The sequence below is a fragment of the Puntigrus tetrazona genome, chromosome 5 (assembly GCF_018831695.1).
Source record: "Puntigrus tetrazona isolate hp1 chromosome 5, ASM1883169v1, whole genome shotgun sequence".
NCBI lineage: Eukaryota > Metazoa > Chordata > Actinopteri > Cypriniformes > Cyprinidae > Puntigrus > Puntigrus tetrazona.
Genome location: NC_056703.1, coordinates 27,210,108 through 27,234,560, shown reverse-complemented (window position 1 = coordinate 27,234,560; position 24,453 = coordinate 27,210,108). Strand labels below are relative to the sequence as shown.

Here is a 24,453-nt window from a genome sequence, read left to right as displayed (position 1 = left end):
GAGTTTTGTCAGTTTGCAGTCTCAGTTTTATTAAAATGTTTTATTAGCAAAACTGGTTTCCTCACCCTAAGAACTGCATGCCAGCTGGACCAAGAGAGATGATGCGGCTGGCGAGACCCTCACCCTCCACCAGAGGAGGTGGTGTGGCAAGTTTCTGCGGCTTCACCAGGCGGCAGGTAATGCGCGTTGGAGCGGCACAGGTGCGAGGAGGAATAATGACACGCAGGCCATTATGTCTGCTTCCTCTCATTGAGCCGCCACGAGCATCCACCATGAAGCTCACCAGGAACCTGCAGAACCACAAGGACAAAGACAATGCACACTGAATACATTCATAATATTTCCATTTCAAGTATTTGATTGCTCAAAAAAGTGCACGGTATTTCAGGCAGAGGCAGGAAAACTAACCCGGTGTGGATGGGGCTTGCTACTGGACTGACATTGTCTGATGTCTCTGTGGCCGGACTGCTGGGGATCAGCGAATCCTCATCGTACTCTTTGGGCAAAGGTAGTGGGGTGTGCTGCTGTACATGTATAGAAGTTATAGAAGCATAAAAATAGTGATGCCATTATATATCTTTGTTTACATAGAACACTCTACACTGCCATTTGTAAAAAAAAATTGCATATGCATTATATAGTAATCCAAGTTACTTCACAGAATGTTAGGCAACACTTTATTTCAGTAGATCACTTTAGTCATTCAGTTAACAGTAAGCAATTTTGCAACTACATGTCGACTAGCAGTCATTAGAGTATTAGTAAAATAGCTTTTAACACTTTATTTTGATAAGTCCACCACATACAATATACTGTCTCCCAGAAAATTTGCAAATATGTAAACTTATTCTACTGTGATTAAAGCTGAATTTAATTACATCTTAACTGTCACATTTAAAGCATTTAATATGTTCTTGCTGTATAAATGTATATTAAAAAGTGACCCCAAACTTTTGACATTTTAAAATGTAAGTATAGGAGGACACTTATAAAATATGACCTATGAAACTACCATGCACTAATTAAATAAAACGGAACACTTTACACTTTGTGTCGTGTTTTCTGTTGTACCATGTCTTCCCGTTTCTCTTTATTTGGTCATGCTCATTTTCTTGTTAAGTATGAATATTTAATTGTGTTCATTTGTTTCCAGCTGTGTTAACCAGGTGTTCTCCTGAATGGTGTCAATTTATGTCTTGTCTGCCCCGTTGGGTTTGTCTGTGATTATTGTTACAAATGTCTTCTGTGTGTTGAAGCCTGAGAGTTTATGGTTAAAGTCCTTTTGTTTGTATTCAGTCTTCAAGTTACTACAACCGTGGGACGTTAAAGGAGGGATTAGAGATGTAAAATAAGGTCATATAGAATAAGGCATCAATATGTGCTTAATTATCACTAATAATTGCTAATATTCCAAGAATATGCATGCTAATAAGTAATAGTTGTAACTGTAAAACATTATAATAATAATCACATTCACCTGCTCCATTTCATGTTCTTTCAACATAACTGTTTCTGGAGACACACAAGGGATCCTTGGAATAGCAGGGGAATGATTCCTAAGAAACACAAGTTAGAAATAAGTCTGACACAAAAGAATATGTAAATGGCAATTCCCCCGGTCCCATTCCTCTCAGTGGCCTTTCCTCAGTTTGGGCTCTGATCTTTTCTTTTCAATCTAGCTTGAAACATTCTAGTTAATTTCTTCCAGCAGCATTATGAGTTTAGCTCCCCTCTACTTTATACATGTGTCTCGTCTGGTTAAATCTGAACCATCTTCAACATCATCACTGCAACTCTCCCTCGTACTCTAGAACATTCTTGGGGGAAAGGAAATCCTCATCATGGTCCTTTAAGTCGTCCATCTTCAAATACCTGGCACCTTCGTTCCCCAGCAGCTCCTCGCCTGCCGCAATGAGGGGATGAGAAAAGAAAAGAGAAAAAGAAGATTTAGCGAAAAACACGGTGTCAATTGGAAATGAACACTGACTGGACAATATGGAGAGGATATAAATGGAGAGCTGTTGAGAGTGAGTGTAAAATGTTATGATAGTGACAAAGAAGTACCATGGTACTAGCAAGATTCTTTTTAAGTATCTGAGTGCCAAGTAATCACCATGGTAATCATTCAGCACCATGGTATAACAAACGATAATGGTATAACCATCACTCTACCATGGTAATGCCACAGTACTTTTTTTAAAGGCAATGCAGTAATGTAATCAGGTTACTATTTCCTGTAATGAAGTGAGATAATAACTTTCAGTAATCACCGTCACAATTACATTTTTGTCATTATATTGCATTGACATCTTTATAACCTAAAAATGTGCTTCATTTCAACTGGCTGAAAAACCTGTAAACTAAACAAGTACATATCTGAAAGGACAATTTGTCAGAAAATTTTGTGACATGATTACTGTTAGAAAGTCTTTTGTTACAATGTAAAAAAAGTAATTAGCATCTATTAACTAATTACTTTTTGCAATAACCTCCCCAACTCTGACTGCAAATGAGTAAGTATGAAGAAAATGGAAAGATTTGTGATGGACATCGCAACAAAACATATCAAAGCAAATTAGTGATAAAACTGTGAGTGCATGTGTGTGTGTGTTTTATTATAATATTTAATCAGAGGCATGCATGACCTTCAAAACACAATGCCTCCGCTGATATTGCGCTGCTAAACGCATACTCATACAGTATGTAAACTGAGCTTGTTTTCATTAAAAAGGAGACATTAATCTTAATTGTGTCTAATAAGGTCTTTATAAATCATCCTCTTGGGAAGTTGTCTTGCAAACACAATATAACTGGTAGAGCAGAAAATGATTTTTTCTATAAATCAACAAGCAACCATTACAATAAAAAAAAAAGTTCAAGTAGGCATCAATGGCACTTTAAAACCAAGCCAAAAAAGTCTTTCATATTGTATGTAGTACCTGTACAGCATATAACTATACATTATGTTTGTGTGTCTATATAAACACATACACTAAATATAGCATATACATCTTGTATATGGCAAATGTATAAAGTCAATATTATGGAAACAGTTTCTGTCATTGAATAAAAAAAGAAAAGGTTATTGCGACTCTTTATTTCACAGTTCTGACGTTTTTTCTCAGAACTGCGTTAAACAAAATCACAATTGCAGGAAGGTAGAATTGTGAGTTCGTATCAAGTAATTCTGAGAAAAAAGGGCAGAATTGTGAGATAAAATGTCGCGATAACCTTTTTTACATTTTTTTATTCAGTGGTTGAAACGGGTTTCCATACAATATAAATACGGAATGATAAAACGTCATTTTTAGCATTGGATTCGCACAAGGCAGCCATGAGAAGCACATCCATGTGAGAGCCTGGATGCATGTGAAACATTTTCAGGACATTACGTAAACACACCTTTAAACTCTGTAATAACACCAGGAGCTGAAATGTAGTACTGTCCACAGTATCAAACCAGATTTTAAATAAAAAATGCTGATTTTATATATATATAAAAAAAAGCATTTTTAAAGAAAGTGCTGTTACAATATATTACTTATTTTTCCAACTGGAATTCTAAAGAAACCATCAAATGCATGAATGTAATGTGGTAACGTTATAGTTACAGTACTTAATCTGTATTTGTCTTCATAAGTAAAATTACACAAGGTAACACTTTTAGAGACTTCATCTCTTTATAAATAAATATGTTACTGGACAAAAAGACAAAAAATTGACCATGAACCACTACTTATATATACGAGAAGGAGATGTAGGAGAAGGAGATGTAGCAGGTTAGTGGGACAGTTAAATGTTCTGGAACAGTTAGATACCTTTAGGAATAAAACAGGCTTATTAACATCAATGCATACATGCTAATGACACATCCATTATAATATTCAGTGCACCAGAGAATGACAGTGTTTGCGTGTACGTGTATGTGTGTGTGTGCTTGAAATGAAGTCACTGACAATGGTCACCGCACAAAGAAGAAAGAGGGAAATTCATACCTAACGTAAGCTGTGCAATTCCTAGAAAAACCAAGAGCAGGATGCTCTTTAAATGTCCACTCATTTAAAGAAATTGTATTATTCTATGTCTTGTAATTCTTATGAAAATGATGCTAACAACTCAAACAGAGCATGGCATTAAACAAAGAGCTGATTTACCTTCATCTTCAGACACATCCAAGATCTCATCAACTGTCTCAGGGAAACTCATGCGATGCTTCTCTGTGGTGGTCTTAAAGGAACATGTTGATTACAACACATTACAGCTTTCTACAGTTTATTTTATTTATATTACAGTTGCCAACATAGGTGATACATTTTTGTGAAAGCTGCAACTCACCATGGTAACGGTCTCTTCAGTGACCAGTTTGAGCACATCAATGACTGAGATGTATCCGAGGCGCTTCGCGATGGCAAGAGCTGACGTACCATTCTGCAGGAGATTGAAATGTTTTTGTTTGTATTTGTCAGGGTCCAACCTATTTTGAAATGATGGTAATAATTTAAAAGAGGTTGGGCTCTTACAGATGTAATTTCATTTGGTTGCGCGCCATGTTTCAGGAGAAGCGTTACAATGTCTGTATGGCCCTGCTGAGCAGCCTGATGAAGAGGAGTATATCCCATCTAACAATCCCAAAAAGAGGACAGACTCACAGTTAGATTTCATTAGAAAGAAAGATGTCTCATCTTGCTCCTCAAATGTGTCTCCTCCAGAGATTCATACCCTAATATTGTCTTATTGTGCTCAGATTGATTCTACTCTTATTTCTAGGAATAGCAATCCAAGGAAGAACATCTGCAGTAATTAGAAGAACTAAACTAATGTTAAGCAAAGAAAAACTAATCTTTTATTTACCCTGGTCTTGCAGTTTACATTGGCCTGTTGCTGTAAGAGGAACTTAACCATCTTGATATTGCCATAATGACAAGCCACATGAAGTGGAGTGAAACCCATCTGAAGAGAAATCAACAATGAATATTGTTATCAATCATTATGTACACTGCGTAAAAAAAGTTGTATTTCATTGCAAGAGATGCAAGTTTTCACCCGTGTGGCAGCGTAGACAGACGCCCCATGTTTCACTAGTATATCAGAAATGCCGACATGCCCCTCTTGAGCTACGAGGTGAAGAGGAGTCAGACCACTCTGAGGAGAGACAAGAGACGTTTGTCAACATATGTACAGAAAGCATGATGTGTGTTTATAATGTTGAGAGAGGTTCCGCTTGAAAAGAGGTGTGCATGTTTGTTCACCATAAAGGATTACTCCACCCCAAAATGAAAAAGTTGTCATTAATCACTTGCCCCTAATGTCGTTCCAATCCAGTACAAGCTTTGTTTGTCTTTGGAACACAATTTAAAATATTTTAGAATGAAAACTGGGAGGCTTGTGACTGTAAAGTAACTATGGCGCCATTTTGGAGAGCATCCACTGAGCACAAATATCGTAAGCTGTTACGATGTATGATACGTCTTCTACATGTATTTATGCTTTGATTTGAATAATAAGCAGCCAATCACAAGCCTCAGGGTTTTTATTCAAAATATCTTAAATTGTGGGAAATAAATGATGGGGATAAATGGTTTAAACATGGGGATAAATGATTAATGACAACATTTTAATTTTGGGGAGGAGTAACCCTTCAACTAATGCATTATCAAATGTCCAAAATAAGCTATCAATGTTAAGAAGTACATTAATTTAATACAGAAAAGTTAATAATAACCAATATTAACAAACATGTCTTGTTTTTGTGTACGCTAGATAATGCATTAACTTTTCAGAAGCAGTTTTACTTAATTATTTCTTTTTTTATTTTATTATTTTACCTCCCCATCCTTCAAAACCTAAGTACAGCTAAATAATATACAAAATTTACTTTTTGAAAAGATTCTGAACCAGTGACAGCTTTAGATCCCTTTTCTCTGAGAGTGTACTTCACTTAGTACATCACGTTTTTTCATCTCAAAGGATTGAGTGAAAATGTGAATCCTCATCATTTTTTTTAACATCTTTTTGCTGCCTTGCAAATACTCACATTTAAGGAAATGCAAATTTGCTTTGTTTCTGCTTTGGTTCATTAAAAAAAAGGATGAAAAAAATTGAAGTACAGTAATCTTACCTTATTGCCTAGATTTACATTGGCCTGCTTTGAGATAAGCAGCAACACCATGTCTGGTTGGCCCTCTTGGGAGGCTAGGTGTAATGGTGTGACCCCTTGCAATGACTCAGCATTGGCAGAAGCTCCATGCTGCAGCAAACTGCTCGCTACCTCCACCTGGTTCTGTTTGGAAGCAATGTGGAGAGGAGTGTAGCCATTCTGAGAAGAAAAAAAAGGAGTTAACAGTTAAACGCACTTTGTGGCTCGAAAAAATACCTCAAAAGAATGATTACGACTGAGAGTGTTTTCAGTGTGTTAAGTAGAGCAATAAATAGTTTCATACCCGAGCGGCACTGTGTGGTGATCCGCCTTTGCTGAGTAAAAGATTGACCACATCGAGGTTGTTATGATGGACGGCTACGTGCAGCGGTGTGAGTCCAACCTATAGAGGAGATGATGTCTTACTTCACTACCATCAATAGAACCAAATGAAAACTCAACAGATACAGTATGAATGAGAACTTGTATTGTACTTCAAATTATGAAAGTAAATAAAAAAAACAGATAATGTAATGTCCATGAAATATAAAGGCCACTTAAGTGTAATTACAGAGAGATACCTTCATGACGATGTTTAACACACTATAGAAGGTGAATTTTGTCATTTTAATGTATGTTTTATTTCTCTTTTGTTGTGCTTTAAAGAAGTACACTTTTTCTGATGTTTTGATTAACACACTAAAGCAGATCTAAAGTTTTGACTGAAAGACTTAAACTGTATTGTGTTAATATTACATTTTTTTATTATATTTTGTATTATTTAACATACTAATACTGTGATGTGTCGTGGCTGTAGTAAATCGTCAACCAAGGATTTAACTAAATTATTCTTTTAATCCAGGAACTTAGCATCAACACACTTAGTATAATAAAGACCAACAAGGGAGAACTCAGCAAACAAACAGGGTAAGCACTAAGACATAATTTGGAGAACAGAAATAGGTGAGCAAACACAGGTGGGTCTAATTAACTAATAAATCACAACAACAAGGACAGGAACAGGAAGAACTAAATAAGTGCAAACAGAAAGACAGGGCATAACAAACATGTAACATTACCCGCCCCCCACCACCAGGCATGACTCACGGCATATAACGCACAAAAGGGAGGGGAGGCCGATAAGTAGCAGAGTAACACCGCCCCTGGCAGTTCAGTGAAGATAGTTCAAGGAGTTCAGGTGGAGGAGGAGCCCGGGATGGAGTTGCGGGCCCAAGAGCCAGAGTGATGTCGAGGATCCAGAGGGCCTATGTGGAGCCAATGGCACCAGCAACCAATGCGGAGACAGGGATCTGGAAGGCCGCAGTGGAGCCGAGGCGAAGGAGGAGCCTGACAGAGCAAAGGGGTTGGAAGAACAAGGTGAAGCTGGAGGAGTGGAATCCTGAGGCGGTGGATGGTCGACGACTGATCAAGGGATGAGTCGAAGGGATGAGGGAGCCCGGCAGAGCTGGGCAGAGAGGGAGCTAGGAGAAATGCTGGATTGTCGATGAACCGAGACAGAGTCCGAGATTCGGAGGCTGGAGGCATAGTTGAGGAATCCCCCAGCCACGATGCCGATGGAGACTGGCAGACCCGGGGCATATCCAGCACACTGATGGAGGGCTGATGGTGAGCAGCGGGGCCGTGGACAGGAACGGGTGGGAGGGAATTCTTTAGGCTCCTCCAGGCTTAACACTTGCAGGCACTTTTGCAGTTTGGGCTCAGGGGCACTCTTGCAGCATGGACTCTGGAAGGAACCAATGGTGTCCTTGGACAACTGAAAGAAACCAGGGTTTGGCTGTACAGTCACTGAAGGGCGCTCTGGAGACACCAGCACTGGAGAGCACTCTGGATGCACAGTCACTGGTGCTTGTGACTTTGGCGAGGCAGGTGTTTCTAGGCTCAGGCCAGAAACAGCGCTGGGAGGATATTAGTAGCAGGATCTTTTGGGGAAGTATGTGAAGGCGGATGGGGCACGGCTCATTTCTGAGGGCACTGGACGAGGAACTTCCTCTACCTCAAAGTCAGAACAGTTAAACTAAAGGACGAGATTTATCAGCTCGATCAAGGGATAATCACACCTAGGAAGCGGATAGTGTCCTCCAGTCCCAGCAGAAAATATGTGCCCAGGAACAAGTCGTGCCAGCTTACCTTGTTGGAAAGCACAAGGATTTCCTGCACATAACTTTCCAACGTCTGCCCACTCTGCCACAAACACCAGGGCATGTCCTCAGCCATGTTTACAGTATTGGTCGGAACTTCTGTAATGTGTCGTGATTGTAGTAAATCATCTTGACCAAGGATTTAACAAAATTACTCTTTTAATCCAGGAACTTAGCACTACACACACTTAGTACATTAAAGAACATTAAGGACCGACAAGGGAGAACTCAACAGACAGGGTATTGAAGCACAAAAACATAATTGGGAGAACATAAACAGGTGAGCAAACACAGGTGGGGACTAATTAAGTAATAATCACAACAACAAGGACAAGACCAAATAAGAAGAAACAGAAAGACAGGGCACAACAACAAACACGACACACATGTAACATATACTATTACTAATATAATAGTAATATTTCATGCATATTAGTTTCAACACATTTCAGTACATTCAGCAAAGTAATTACTATACTGCATATAAATATGCACTTAAGTGGTTTTAAAGCATTCAGCTGGACAAAGGTCAGCTAACTGCACATAATATAAATTTAAACTTTAACACATATTCATTTTATTGCAATTAACAATTAAGCATTTAAAAAAATACATTAACTTCACAGTACATTATTTCCATATTAAGTACGCTTTTTTTAAAATATGCTAAAGTGTACTTTTTCTCAAGGATGGTAATAGATAATTTTAGACATTTTTAAATGATTGGTTTCAAAATCAACCAACAGCCTCGTCAATGTACAGAGATAGCAGTAATGTTTTTAAATTAGCAATATGTTACTGTAGAGGATAAATTGTAATTAGATTATAGTTGTTGACTTCATTTGAATTACTTGGTTGTTTCTGATTACACTTATGTCGACATGCAACCATTTTGGTCAACCATTAATGCTAATAAACCCTCATCAGATAGAATAAATTATATTTATATAAACATATGCATGTGTGCAGCTGATTCATACTTTTCCTGCAGCATTTGGGTTGGCTCCTCTCTCTAAAAGCAGCACTGCTACATCCACCTTCCCATATTTGGCTGCTACATGAAGGGGAGTGAAGCCTTTCTGCATGGCACCAATAAAACAGCATTATGGTTTCAAGAGAAAGTTTTAAAACTTGAATACAGTAAGCAGGTAATCTTGGTTTTGGGCAGGACTGTTTGTACCTTGGTCATTTTGGTGAGCTGGGCGTTCATGTCCAGGAGAATGCTGGCAGTTTGATTGTGTCCCTCACGGGAAGCGATATGCAGTGGAGTATGTCCTGCTGTTGTGGTGGAGTTGGGGTTTGCCTTGTGCTCCAACAGCAGCTTCACCATCTCGTTGTGGCCCATGCGGGCGGCACAGTGTAGCGGTGTCTGGTCATCCTGACAGAAGTACAGGTTGACGTTTTTTAAAAAGTAATTCATTTTAAACAAATAACAGCGACACTGAAGCATGTGATACTTTGGACCAACTTACCAAACAAATTACAGCCAATATATATATGTATGTGTGTGTGTGGATATATTGATACATTTTATTCACTCATGAGCCAAAACGTTACTAGTGTAGATCAATTTAAAAGTTTTGTGGTTTTTATAACTTATTGTCATGAACTAAAGCTAGCTAATATGAAAATAGAATTTAGACTCAAGGTAAAGTAAAAAGGTTTCCCTAATGTGAATAAAGAGTGAATAAACTTTATGTTTGTTGTGATGTCTTTTTAAATCATACATCATCATTTTTGTTATGTACTGGCAAAAAATAATAAGCAGAAGAATACACAATAATGATCATTTCTATGTTCAGTAAAGCTAGCCTGTGTATTGCACATCAACACTCTGGAGTCAAGTGAAAATATTATTTAATCAAAATTATATTTGCTTTTAGACATTTGAAGAAAAAAAAGGTTTAAATTTCATGATTTTCAAATAGACTAAAATTAAATTGTACTTATATTTTCCTGTTTTCTACTGTATTATTTAAACTTTTTCCTCATCTTACTTGGCTAAGCTTTAATTAAACTTTGGATTATAAAAAGTTGGCACTTTAAAGAACCATTGACTGAATGGTTCTTTGTGGAACCAAAATGGTTCTTCTATTCTTCTATGTGAGGTACCTTTTAAGTCTTTTTATTTTTAAGAGTGTAAAAAAACAAATAAAAATACAAATCAATAAAAATAATGAAATGCACCTTGGCTTTGGCGTCCACTGGAGCTGCATTCTGCAACAGGAACTCAGCAACTTCACAGTGACCAGCTCGAGATGCCATGTGCAGAGGTGTTTCAACTTTCTACAAATACGCATTAACGTACAGGCTCATGATCACATACTGTAAGATTACAGTATAAGCGCAGTTTACATATAATCAAACAGAAATAAAAGAAAATGTTGCTTTCAAAGATGAAATTCCATGTCTTACCACATTTGAGGCATGTGGTGAAGCTCCTTTTTGCATCAGTATCTTCACTATATTCAGATGACCCATGAAGGAGGACACATGCAGTGGGGTGAGTCCTGACTGTTGGACAGAAAGCAAACAGACACAAAACTGAACATGTCACAGCTTGTAATCATGGCTGCATGAAATGGTAACATCTCTATACTTGTCAGTGCTCTAATCAAAAAAACATGCTGCTTAATGGAAATTCTCATTTACTAAAGCGTATGGATTGCTTGTGGGTTATTTTTTCTATCAGCTGTTAGGACTTTCGTTTTGACTGCACCTATTGAGTGCAAAGGATTTTCTATCTATTCTACCAAATTTTGTGTTTTTATTGTTTTTGTATCTAAATACATCACGGCCCTTTAAATGACCACTGTATCTCTTTTATGTTTTGAGGCCCTTTTATTGTGAATTTAATTTGTATTATACTGTGAAATGATGCTGTTGCTCACCTCGGTTACAGCCTCCAGGGATGCAGAATGTTTTAACAGTAGGTCCATTACACGCATGTGGTTTTTCTTACAGGCAATATGGAGTGGCGTGAAGCCATTCTAAGCATGTCATGAGATATTTATATGTAAGTCAACAGCTTCTAGATATATATTTCAAAACAACGTTATTACGTACATCGGTTGTGCCATTTGTGTCATTTAATTGTTTACTAACCAAAGCACGGGTGTTTGGTTTGGCTCCTTTATCCAGAAGCACCTTGGCCACGCGATGATGTCCACAGTGTGCTGCCACATGCAGTGGGGTCAGGTGGTCCAGAGTGATGTCATCAATCTCCGCATTGTACTGTAATAGCTGTCTGATACAGTCCAAATGATCGCCCTGGGCTGCCATATGTATTGGAGAAAGGCCATTCTGTGCAGTGAACATATGGGAACATTTAGAGCTGCCAATGGGTTTTTTTTTTTAATTTAAGGGAATCAGGTAGGGTTTTTATTTTTATTCATATTAAACGTTCTGTTTTACATAACATTTTTGAGGTTGTTGAATATTATTACTACATTTATTTTATTTGAATTACATATAAAATGTTCGTACATTTAGATTATACAGTTTAACATAAGAAAATTAACAACTTAATGTAATGCATATTTGGCAATAAAACAGAAAGGAAACGGGTCAGAATTTTGTAGAAGTACTAATAAACTGGGTGTGTTTTAAATTCACAGTATCTAGGTTTATATATTTATTGTCAGTAAATTAATATTGAATCTCATATTCAAACTACAGCGTCAGAATTACTGATTATGACTTTTATAGTATTTTGTCATGCCGCTCACGTTCTGTGTAGACAAGGTATAACACTGGTCATTTCTCACACTCCATCATATCACTATCAGACCAGTCGGATCTCGTCACACCTCTAATGATTATTAATATTAGCTAAATTCTCTTTAAGACAAGTCATGTCACTCGGTGGCCATCTTTGAAACGCCTCTCGGGCATCCAAGTGCAACTCCTATCTCTTTGTATTGTTTTTAATGAAATATTACATTATTATTACTGTATTATTACATTTGAACTGCTGACACGGTATATTGGGGGCAAACAGTGTCAATAATCATATTAGTCAATTGAAATCTAATATTCAGTTAAGATATACAACTCTTCTTTTTCTTTTTTTTCTTATTTGAAGCATTGCTTTTTATAAAATAAACCGTAAAAAAAGCACAAAGATGTCAGGTTTATGAAGAAATTTGTAGAAAATAAAGAACAATAGCTGAAAGTTTAATGCACTGCAACATTTTTCTTCAAATTATTCAAAAGTTGCTGAGGGTCTTTCTTTTGTTCTTTATTGTGGCTGTATGTAATTTGGGTGTTGCCTACTTTGGTCTTGGCCTGTATTGGGGCTCCTTGGTCCAGAAGGATCTCGATTATTCTCACATGGCCATTCCTGGCAGCACAGTGAAGAGGAGTCAACTCATCCTGTGATAAAAACGAAAGAACAATTAATGCATAAGCAAATTCTGTCATTAAAGTTTAGGATTTCAGCTTTATAACATACTTTTGTCTTGGCATCAATCTTCGCTCCTCTGTCCAGCAGAAGTCTGACCATTATAACATTTCCTCTCCTGGATGCAATATGTAGAGGTGTGATCCCATTCTGAAAGAAGGCCACACTCACTTGTAATTAACTGCAAACAGGCAGAAGGTCAGTGTAGAAATGTTTCAAAGACAGACCTTGGGCGTGAAGTTCACATCAGCTCCTCTGTTTAGAAGTAGCTGAGCAACATTCAGGTTTTCATAGTGGGCTGCGATATGGAGTGGTGTAAAGCCTGTCTGCATGGGATCATGGGAAACTGAGTTAGTAACCAGCACATTTGTGCTTGTAAAATACGGTTGTATAAAAAAAATCCACGTGTGCACGATTTGCTCATGTTTTGTCAAGTTTCTGCTCACGAGGCTACATTTATTTGATAAAAAATACAGTAAAAACAAAAATGTTAAAAATAATATTACCACTTGGAATCGCTGCTTTCTATTTGAATATATTTTAAAATATATTAATAATATATTATGTTTAATTTAATGTAATTTATTCCTGTGACGCAAAGTTGAATATCCTGCATAATTACTCTTATGTCACATGATTCTTCAGATATCGTTCTGCTGATCTGCTGTAAAAAAAAAAAATTGTAAGAAAAAAATGTGTATATACAGTGCCCTCCACAATTATTGGCACCCCTGTTTAAGATGTGTTCGTGGACTTCTAAAAATTCTACCTTTTTTAAAACAACAAAACCCAAATATAAAAAAAAATCATACATTTAAAAAAAAAAAAAAAAAACCTTTAAATCATGTGTCCCACAATTATTGCCACCTAACAATTCCTCGAAAAAATGTAACAGATTTTTACAAATATTTTTCTGTAGTTGTTGGTCAGGGTGTCTAGGAACTTTTAATTAGTAATTCATGACTTCCTGTTTCTCTGGGGTATAAATATGACGTGACACAGAGGCCTAATTCTCTTACTCACTTGTCAACATAGCAAATACAAGAGAACACACCATTTAAATAAGGCAGGCAATGGCTGCAAGAAAATAGCCACTCACCTTAACTTGCCCGTATCTACAGTCAAAGGAATCATTCAGAAGTTTAAAACAACTGCCACAGTGACAAACAGGGCTGGAAGAGGTCCCAGGTTTATCTTGCCACAACGCACAGTGAGGAGGATGGTAAGAGAAGTAAGAACCTCACAGTCACAGAATTGCATCAAAGAGTGACATCTTGGGGTAACAAAGTCTCCATAACAACCATCAAGACGCTCTCTACATGCCAACAAGCTGTTTGGGAGGCATGCAAGGAAAAAGCCTTTTCTCACTAACACTCACAAATGTATACGTCTGGAGTTTGCTAAGCGGTACGGGGACTTAACAGGGATTGTGTGCTTTGGTCAGATGAGACTAAGATAGAGCTTTTTGGCAACAAACACTCTAAGTGGGTCTGGGGTAAAACAAAAGAGGAGTATGCTGAAAAGCACCTCATGCCCACCGTGAAGTATGGTAGTGGATCTGTGACGTGGGCCTGTTTCTCTTCCAAAGGCCCTGGCAACCTTGTTAGATGGCATTTTGATCGCTTTGAACTACAAGGACATTTTAAAGAGAAACCTGATAGCCTCTGCCAGAAAGCTGAAGATGGGTCATCATTGGATCTTTCAGCAGGATAATGATCCAAAACATGTAGCAAAATCTACACAAAAAGGGTTCAGCAGTCACAAACTCAAGGTTCTCCCATGGCCATCTCAGACCCTAGACTTGAACCTTCAATCTTGTGAAATGTTATAGGAGGAGATTAAGTCCTGTCTTGTTGGCAAAAGGGGGTTGTACAAAGTATTGGGGTGCCAATAATTGTGGGACACGATTTCAAGTTTGTTTGTTTTTTTTTCCTAAATGTTTTTTTATAATACATTTTTATAATACATTGTACTGTATAATATGAAAATAACAAAAAAAAAGATTTTCCATCAGTTTACACAAACCTTGCTTAAGACATCAGGATTTGGGTCATTCTGTAAAAGCACAGCGGCAGTTCGGGTGTCATCGTTTCGGGCAGCGATATGCAGTGCAGGAAGGCGGACCTTGCCCTTAGTACCGTGGTTGATAAGCAGGGCCACCACATTCTCATGGCCCTGCTGAAGAGCCACAGCAAGAGGGGTAAAGCCATCCTGTCAGAAAGACAAACACATTTTTTTTATGTAAACATCTGTACTTCACTCAATAACTTAGTAACTGTGAAAATGGCAGGTTAAGGTGATGTGTGCAAACCGTGTTGGCTTAATGCTAAATGTTTGTACGTTTCATAAAGGCTTTAATAAACTGTATGCAGTGTAAGTTATTACAGTTAAGTATTTAAGTTTCTAAAAAAGTACTGTGTTTAAAGGTTTGGCAGAATTACCTCAGTTGGAATGGTCTGATTGGCTCCGTTATCCAGGAGAAACTTCACAACCTCCAGGTGATTCTCTTGTGCGGCCATGTAGAGAGGAGTGAAGCCCTTCTGTTGCAGACAGACATAAACACCCATATGCAGATACAATACCAAACTAACACAAGCACACAAATACACAGATGACAATACAAGCAGACAGATTTTAGTTCAGAGAGCAACACTATCAAAATCACTATACTGCTCAAAAGAAAACATGCAACTGGAAAGAAGAAAACATATAAGCCCCATTATGTATTGTGCTTTATGTCAACATGAGGTGAATACTGGCGGATAATTAGTAACCAACCCTTTATTGGCCCACCTGAGACTGAGCATTGACATTGGCTCCATAGTTGACCAGTTCTGTGACCACCTGTTCCTGTCCAGCTAATGCAGCGATGTGAAGAGCAGTGTTTCCTTTCTATAAGAGAAATATTTATTGAATGACACAGACCATGTTTTTTATATGCATTAAAAAATTATGGTCATTTCCTGGTAAAAAATGGTTTCTTTACTATATACAGTAAAAACTGTAATTGACATTTCAGTAATTTATATAATTCTATTGTAAAGTACAGTTTTTGGGAGTGAAAAACAATTTACTACATTGCATTTTAAATTTGTTGTTTTTTATTTTAAATAACTATGTTTCTTCTTAGCTTTTTCTTATCAGTTTAGTTTTTAAGTTTTTCATTTAATGTTAATTAAAGTTTATTGCATATTACAGTTTAATGAATCTAACCGTGGTAATTACAATTGTTAGCTCAGCATAATTAAAAAATATTAACAGTTACAACATTTGATTTTAAAAACATTAGCACATGTTGAAATGAGCATTAAAGATTAATAAAATAGATCTAATAAATGTACTTTAGTATGGTCAGTGCATGTTAACTAATGTAGTTTCTCCAAATTTACAAATTATTGTAAAGTGGAAAAACAGCTCAAGCACAATATTCTCAAAAATTAGGGAAATGGTCAAAGTTAATGTTATGAATATTATGGTTACTCTGCTATGATACACAAAATTAAGGGGGAACTGACTTCACCTTCAGAGCAGTTATTTAAATGTACATGTGAAACAATTCAGAAGAGTTATTTCTAGAAGAAGCTTTTGTTAACATACAGTAGTTTTCAAGGCCACTGTAGCTTACCTTTGTGGTCGTCTCAAGAACAATACCATGGTGCAGTAGTTCCAGCACCATTTTAACATGGCCTTCTTTCGAGGCCAAGTGCAGCCCGTTGAGTCCATTCTGTGAAGGGAAAGAGTAGGTGATCTGATCTCAAATCAAACGGGCAGTACGGCCTTGTAACGTCTTTGTAGATCACTCCGTCTCTTACAGAACACACAGGGAATTGTTAAATAACATCAACTGATGATGATGATGATGATTATGGTGATGATTGTGGTGGTGGTGGTGGTGATTTAGGTGGATGGCAGGCCGGTGGTCTCTCTGCTGGGAAGAATACGGGCCATGTGGGATAGGTCTAACCTCACACAGCCTTCCTTCAGCCTCACAGGACATGTGAGGTTGGACCTTTCTCACATTGCTGATATTATCCCCTCTGAGTTGTAGAGACCACTCACCCCATCTCAGTGTGACTCAAAGAAAGAAACGAAGGAACGAAAGAAAAAGAATGGATGGATGAAGAAATTCCAAACAGTTATAAAGCTGCATCAGAATATTACAACAAACGCCGCATCTTATGGAGATGAGGAGATGTCAAGCTCTGCGTTTCTGTCATTGGAACAGGTGTGATGATCGATCAGCTTGCATACCTTATACGCCAGTCACATACAAAAAGACCCTGGCATTCCTGAAAACTGCTCTGTATTAGTCAGTAAATGTTAATAGACATTTGCAGTATATCTGAATTTAGTATACTGAATACGGACAGAACAACCTCTCTGTTGGTACATCATACAGCTAAAATAAAATCTAAATATATATTGAAAGACTAAAGCCAAATGAAAATAAGAAATTAAAATTGCTAAATGGAAATAAATAAAACATAAACTGAACTATTTTAAGTTAAGTATTAAGCCAAACAATAGTTTAGTATAGCCTACAGTGTCCTAGCTCAAGGGTTTTCTCGGTAGGTTTCTGAAAGAGCTCAGCGGTGCATGTAGACATGGTCACTCTCCAGAGAGCTCTGTGGACCTGCTCACATGTTTGCTTCAGTATGACGACTAAGTGGAGTAAAACGCTAAAGTCATCACTCGCAGCACATTCAGTCTTTAATCAAAGGGCATTATCTTTTCAATTACTGCTGCTGTTCTGATGCAAGCAGGTCCACCACACAGCAGAAAATGTCAGTGTACAAACTAGGCTAAATGGAAAAAAATAGACTACTCCACACAGTCTGTGCACAGTTCAGGCATGAAAAAGGAGAATTATTTTCAATTATTCCAATCAATCAAGGTAAAGACGCAAATATCAAGTCAATCCATCAGGCTTTTACCATGCATGCACACTCTTAGATGGCATGACAATTTACCAAACATTTTCAAGAAAGAAGAACAATAATGAAACCTGAACACTTTAGCTGCTGTCCTTGAGCTGTATTCACAAAACATCTTAAGGATAAAAGTACTCTTCATAACTCTTAAAAAATAATCAGTCAGTCTTAAAATTAGCTCCTAAATCAGTAAAAAATACTGATTGTTAATTTGTTAAGTTCTACTTCTATTTAGGAGAATTCTTAAAAAGTCTTATCTTCATCACCCAAGAATAGCATTGATGGCATCAACTGTTTTTGTGGTGTTGAAAAGCACTTTTAGCTTGGCCGGGAATAGCGTTCAATACCAAAGCCCTGGCTTGTCTTGCAGTTGCTCTCTGCCTTCCTCCCATTATAGGTGTCTTTCCGCTCAGAAGGTCTCCTACACCCTTAAAAATAAAGGATCTTGCCATTGATGCTTCCAGTCTTTAACAACCATGGAATCTTTCCACTGTACATAAGGTTTTTTTAATGGGAAAAGTCTTTTAAAATGTTCTGCACACTAAAGAAAAACAGTTCATTTAAGAATGGATCACTGATATTAAACAGTGAAAAAAAGGTTCTTCCAGTTATGAAAAATGTTCTTCACACTAAAAAAAGTGTAAAAGTTCTTGGTTCTTCAGATGGTTCTTCTATGGCATTGCTGGGGAAACCCCTCTTCGGTAGCTTTATTTTAAAGATTGTTTTTGCACCAAAGAAATAATGAAGTGTGCAAAGTGACCTCGTATCATCTGGCCCTTTGTGCTCTAGATTTATCAACTAGAGGTAACAAGATCTTTCAAGAGCGCTGAGATCACATTTTGGCTTCTAGAGCACCCCTCGAAATTCCTTTCTAAAAAACTTGAGGATTACAGGGAGTTGAGGAAGTCTTACCTGATTGGCTGTGTTGATGTCAATGCCGTTCTTGATGTGGTCTAGAGCCTTTTCCAGATTACCTGAGCGAGCTGCACGGAGGAAGCTGGTGGCAGCATCAGCCTGAGAAAAAATACAGGAAGTAATACAGGAGGATAGAATTTAAAAAATAAGAGTTAGAAATGTCTTACAACTTAATTATATCGTAAAAAGAAGATTATTAAAAAGATAACCAAACGTTTTGTCACATTTGTTAACAGTAGTATTTTTTTTTTAATTAGTATATGACATTGAAGTAAAACAACAACAGCAACAACAACAACACGGGGCTAAACCTGAAAACACAGAAAATTAAAACAATTAAAGGACAAGCTTTTCAACATTAAATATATACACAAATACATATTTACAGCATGCACACACACAGCTGACTACAAAGATAACATAATTTTAAAGGTCCCATGAAATTATTTTACTATTTTCTTTCAAGATCATTTTCTTTTTCATGGACAAGAAAGACTAACGTAAACACATGTACAACACAAAAGTCAGATTACCTCAAACAACCGACACTATATAACACTGCAAAATGAGGAAGAAAAAGACTGGAAAAAAGTTAATTGACATTTTACTTAAACTCATTTGTTCAAAACAACCGATTCTCAAAACCAAAGCAGAAAGTCATAAAGAGAAAATAGCTTTTTTTCTGTTATTGTGAACTAAACCTTAACCTTATTCCATTCATTTAAATATAAAAAAAATATTTTACTAAAAAGCAGTGAGTTTTTTTTTTCTTTTCAGCAGTGCATTTTCAAAATCATGTTAAAAATAGACTTAAATAAATAATAGACTTAATAAATACGCTTAACACATATTTGTGTTACCTCATCACAATTACAAACACAGACTGCAAAAACGTCAGACATGTCAAAACAATACGCACTAGTTTTTTTAATCACCAGAAAAACTTTTTAGTCCCCAGTGAGAATTTAACTATACGTTGTTTGTCTGATAAACACACTCAGTGTAGACAGAAATTTTCACATTTTCTGCCAAGCATCAAATTATTTCTAAAAAGCCAATTTATATACAACACATGCACGTTTGCAAAATTCCAGAGCAGCTCCCTTAGATTTTAATCCCACATCTGGATGTAATTGCTCCTGTGCATTTGAACATGCAGGTTTCCACAGATTTTCACGTCCTTATGACTATTGTTTTGAATCAGTGTAAGTTAATTGTATCTGTTGTGTTGTTGCTGTGGCGGAGGCAGCGGGAATGTGTGAGACTGTGTACCTTTATGAGCAGCACGGCTGGTTCACTGATCAAATATGCTTGACAAGTACATGGAGACATGGACACACACGAAGAGTACCCCCATGAGTTGGCATGGGGACGACTTATGACCTCCCAAGAATTAGGAGCACAATTTTTCTCCCCCATCTCTTTGGCTGTGTCAGAATTCACAAACTACACTTTAAAGGGTCAGCGCGATTTTTTTCTTTTTTAATTTATTTTTATTCAGCCAGGATACATTTAATTTATAAAAAAGGGACCGTAAAAACTTATAAAAATTTATATTTCCAATAAATTCTGTTCTTTTAAACTTTTCATTCATCAACAGAATCCTGAAAAGCACACTCTATCGATTTCCACAAATGCGTAACTGTTGCTTTGTCGATCATCAGCATGTTAGAAAAACCATGTGACACTGAAGTAATGATGCTGCTAACATCACAGGAAATTACATTTTTACATTTTTAAGCATATTTAAACATATTTAAGAAGAAAATAGTTACTAAAACCACATGCCATTTTACACACTGATTATGAAAATGTCTTAATTTCAAATATTTAAAAAATCCACTTAAAAAGGTTTTAAATGTATAATATAGAGCAAAAATGACATATTTAATCAAAATCATGTGTAGTTACTACCTATTCCAGTAATGCATTTTTAAACTCTGAATTAAGTAACCAATTTTGGAGTCCCCTACATGCGTAAAATGTGACGTCACTGTGCATGAGTGTGTGTTTGAGACAGATAAGACGGTGGAGATGATCATGTAGACCACACCTAATTCTTAGCCTCTGGCTTGCTAAATTCTCCACACCTCTATGCAGTGCACCATTATATACCAAGAAGACAAACAAAACAAGGCAAAAGATGCTGTTTTGGCCTTTCCAGTTGGTAAATGAAAGTATAAAAACTATAAATATTGCACGATCCATATGCCCGACTTCCAGAATTGATGAGCTTTCTCGCAAATGACATCCTAGTGTCAGGAAAGAAGTACTTCATAAACAAATTATCAGAGCAATGCAGTCCTGTTGATTCATCGTCGCGAATTACAAAGCTTTCAGCGAATAACCTTGCCAAACGCGAATGACAGTTGACGCAACAGTTAATAAAACCTCGTATAATGATATGAAAAAAGCACATCAGCACCGAGCCCCAGCTTTCCTCCCTTCTCTAAGAGCAGAAGTACTGCAGCAGACTGGATGACATCATCACAGCGACGCAACACTGCAGTGTGTGTGTTTATGACTGCATCCGAGAGAGAGACGGAGCGAGTGGACCAAGGAGTCTTTAAATTCACCTCTACTGAGAAACACACACAGACAAAGGCAAACACACAGAGAGAACGCCATCCATCACAATAAATGTGCTTGCGCAGCAAACATACGAGACCAGGTGGTGATGCGTAATTCCCACGGAGGGAAAGTGAATGAGATTCATACGTCACAACACCATAAAATTCAGCTCATGCACATTAATGCCTTGGTGTGTTCGTGTGCACTCTATATTATAAATATATCCTGTGTGACCATTTCCTTCAGATGATGCACTGGATGCATTTGGGGCTCGTCTATCAGGATCACAAATGAACAGTTGCCGAGGAGAGGCAAACTATCACCAATCATAAATATTCATATGCTGACTGAGATATCCGCAGAAATGCATAACTATTTCCAATTATGCATGAGGATGCAAAAAGGCAGGTTTCACTGACTAGTCTTGCATTATATAAGATGGTTAACAGATAAAAAGAGCAAGTGTTAAACGGTATGCAGTGGTGTTTGCAAATGAATGTTAAAAGAATGATAAAACTAATTGCTGAAGTCTGTTTAATTTGAAAATAGTAAAGTATGCATTAATATAGGAAACTAAACGTTAAAAGAAATCCTAAATCTAAATATACACTAAGTAGATATTTTAATTGCAGTTGCTCAGTACTTTTTTGTGTAATTTTAGTGTGACATGGACAAAATAAAATATTTAGTGTTCCCAAAATGTATCCAAACTGCATCTAAATATTTGTAAATCACATTGCATTATATATATATATATATATCAAACCAAGTACCATTTGTTTTAAATAAACTTTACTTTTTACAAAATAAAATGCGCTGTACAATTCTAAATATTGGAAATAGACAACTGGACATGTTGTTGTCAAGCATTTGTGTTCATAGTGTGAAGGGGAATCAATTATATACATCCTTCAAAATCACCTTGACATTAGCTGAATAAAAAAATGTTTAAATGGCTCAGAAAATAAAAGCATTTGTTTGGAGATGCCACTTAGTTTCAGAAAATGATAGCTCCGTCCAAATATTTCAAGGACCTGTGAAATCTGCATCACTGAACACATCTGATGTCAATTTTCAAGACTTTGAGTTCCTCTTTCAGAAGTTCTCTGTGCTCTATTCAGCAATCTATAAACCAAGTGCAAAGGTGTTTGTTTGTGCCACAGCTACACAGATCCCAAAACAGAGTACTGCACAATGTGATTAACACCTAGCTTTTTTAATCTCGTGTATAAATGTGAATATTTTTATTCTATGTCCCATGCATATTTGTTACATCAGTGCTTTGGCCTTCCTTGCACATTATGTAAAGAATAAAAATCTTTAGGGCATCGTTTGAGAGTACATTTTGCAACAATGCAGTTTCCTCTCTCTCTTGACTACTGTAAAATACGTTTGAAATTATAAGAGAACAGATGATTGCATGTAACAGTTCCGGCTGTGACTCAAACACCAGATATTCCATGAACGGGATAAAGCAATGTTAAAATATACTTGACTGTATTTTTGTAACAATTGTGACTATTTTAATATGAATTGCTCGCTCATTAGCACACATTTAAATAATTGTTACACTTTATTATAGTATCCTTGTTACAAAGTAATTATACATTTAATAAGAAATATGATTTAACTACATGTATTTTCTACTGTATATTGTTAGGTTTTTGTTTAGTGTTAGTTGCATGTGAGTGTAATTTATTGCTATTACTAGTAAATATACTGTTAAAAAAATGTGCTACCAATATATTTAGTGGCCCCAAAACTTGCTTGTAATGTGTATTTCGAGGCAAGAAAAACAACTGCAAACATGAGCAAGTTTCCAGAATGTTCAATTTTCAACAAAAAATAACTAAGAAGTTGAAACAATCTTCATTAAAGTTGTACTTACTCCACAAATGATGGTCTTGGTTGGCATCCCCGTACACCTTCTCTATTTCTCTCTCTCTCTCTCTCTACGTCGTTTGCCTCACTGCTTTCCAGCGTTACACTATCTGGGTGTAGGGGTCCGGGCACTGCCCCTTTCCCCCTGCACACACACACACACACACACACACACACACACACACTTGCGAAGGGGCTGGGTGGGGCTGGGGTCTTTGAGGCCAGAAGGGTTTATCTCCAGAGGAATGCTGTCAATATCTGCACACACACACACACTTCTACCCAAAACTAGATAATGGCATAAGTCTCTCTCCCCATTTTTCCATTCCGCCGAGCGTTCTCGATCTGTGCGGACCTGCTCGATGCATTCTGACAAGCAAAGGACCCTTCTGAATGAGCCTTTGGGAAAAGGACACATTATGTATGTGTGTTCGTGAGGTTTGGCACTGTTTCAGTCTGCAGAAGGACTTACAGTGACAAAGACTCTCGGAGGGTGGGGTGGGAAGGGGTGGGGTGGGGGGTACTTCAGGAGCACCAAGCCTGGTGACAATGGCCCAGACACGGATGGGGAGGGCATGGTGTGTGTGCGTGTGAGAGGGGGGCCCAGTCTCTTTCAATAAAAGATCTGTCACTCCCAGCCTGAAAAGGCCCCTCCATCTTCTCTCTCCTAGGCCCATGCTGGGAAAAGCACATCTACGCCAATGGTATGCACCCAAATAAATGTGCATTGCAGAATTGGATGAAGTAAAACTACATTTAGAGCTCAGGTTATCAATTAAAATGAGTTTTCCAGTTAGTGGCTTGATAGGGAGGAATTGGGATTGCTATGGTGATTCCCTCTCTAGGGGATTTATTGCAGTGGCTGTGAATCACTCGGCCTTTTGAGGGGACACAGGAATCAAGAGGTGATTCAAAGTACTCGACTTTGATTCTTTCAAAGAAATAACAGGAGCTATTCCTGCTCTGCAGCACATTTTTATTACCCCTTAATAAACTGTATCAAACACAGTAAATAAAAGCACTTTATCAAAGTAAATTAAACATGTAAATCCAGTGTTAATTGCATGTATGTAAAAAATGTGTGTGATTACTTCCTAAGTCTTTAAAATTAAAAAAATCTGACCTGCGTTTGAATCTTTTTCACATGTTTTTTTCTGAGTTGTAATGAACTGGGGTAGACTTTATTTTAAAGCGTCCTTATTACAGTGTAATTATACATTTAAGTGTATACATTTATGTACTACATGGTTAGGTTTAGGATTAGGCTTTATCTTAGGGTAACAAAGATGAATTAGGGTATGTAATTATGAACAGTTAATTATATAGTAGTATACAGTACATGTAACATGTAAAAATGACACCTTAAAAATAAATGATATTCAGTTGCAAATGTCTTCAAAAACCAGCCATTTCAATAGAAAAAAGATTCCCGATTTCCCATTTGGTTAACTTTTGGAT

General features: G+C 37.1%; 1 protein-coding gene across 23 annotated transcripts in view; it reads right to left on the bottom strand.

Moving 5' to 3' along the window:
- Positions 1-24,453, bottom strand: part of ank1a (ankyrin 1, erythrocytic a) — a 99,453-nt gene that overhangs the window by 41,721 nt on the left and 33,279 nt on the right. For 9 of the 23 annotated variants that reach the window (XM_043238814.1, XM_043238818.1, XM_043238829.1 and 6 more), the window contains exons 3-29: positions 18,541-18,642; positions 16,323-16,421; positions 15,491-15,589; positions 15,139-15,237; positions 14,723-14,908; positions 13,320-13,361; positions 12,925-13,023; positions 12,749-12,847; positions 12,571-12,669; positions 11,401-11,598; positions 11,187-11,285; positions 10,711-10,809; positions 10,483-10,581; positions 9,476-9,673; positions 9,276-9,374; positions 6,441-6,539; positions 6,119-6,316; positions 5,044-5,142; positions 4,852-4,950; positions 4,521-4,619; positions 4,336-4,428; positions 4,155-4,227; positions 3,996-4,016; positions 1,807-1,903; positions 1,478-1,556; positions 409-524; positions 66-290 (exon numbers count right to left, since the gene is read on the bottom strand). In XM_043238814.1, coding sequence (XP_043094749.1) covers positions 66-290; positions 409-524; positions 1,478-1,556; positions 1,807-1,903; positions 3,996-4,016; positions 4,155-4,227; positions 4,336-4,428; positions 4,521-4,619; positions 4,852-4,950; positions 5,044-5,142; positions 6,119-6,316; positions 6,441-6,539; positions 9,276-9,374; positions 9,476-9,673; positions 10,483-10,581; positions 10,711-10,809; positions 11,187-11,285; positions 11,401-11,598; positions 12,571-12,669; positions 12,749-12,847; positions 12,925-13,023; positions 13,320-13,361; positions 14,723-14,908; positions 15,139-15,237; positions 15,491-15,589; positions 16,323-16,421; positions 18,541-18,642 — 3,014 coding nt within the window. Of the gene's footprint in view, positions 1-65; positions 291-408; positions 525-1,477; positions 1,557-1,806; positions 1,904-3,995; positions 4,017-4,154; positions 4,228-4,335; positions 4,429-4,520; positions 4,620-4,851; positions 4,951-5,043; positions 5,143-6,118; positions 6,317-6,440; positions 6,540-9,275; positions 9,375-9,475; positions 9,674-10,482; positions 10,582-10,710; positions 10,810-11,186; positions 11,286-11,400; positions 11,599-12,570; positions 12,670-12,748; positions 12,848-12,924; positions 13,024-13,319; positions 13,362-14,722; positions 14,909-15,138; positions 15,284-15,490; positions 15,590-16,322; positions 16,422-18,540; positions 18,643-23,002; positions 23,160-24,453 lie in introns of those variants that run through there. The other 14 variants (XM_043238832.1, XM_043238815.1, XM_043238823.1 and 11 more) reach the window with 14 other exon arrangements.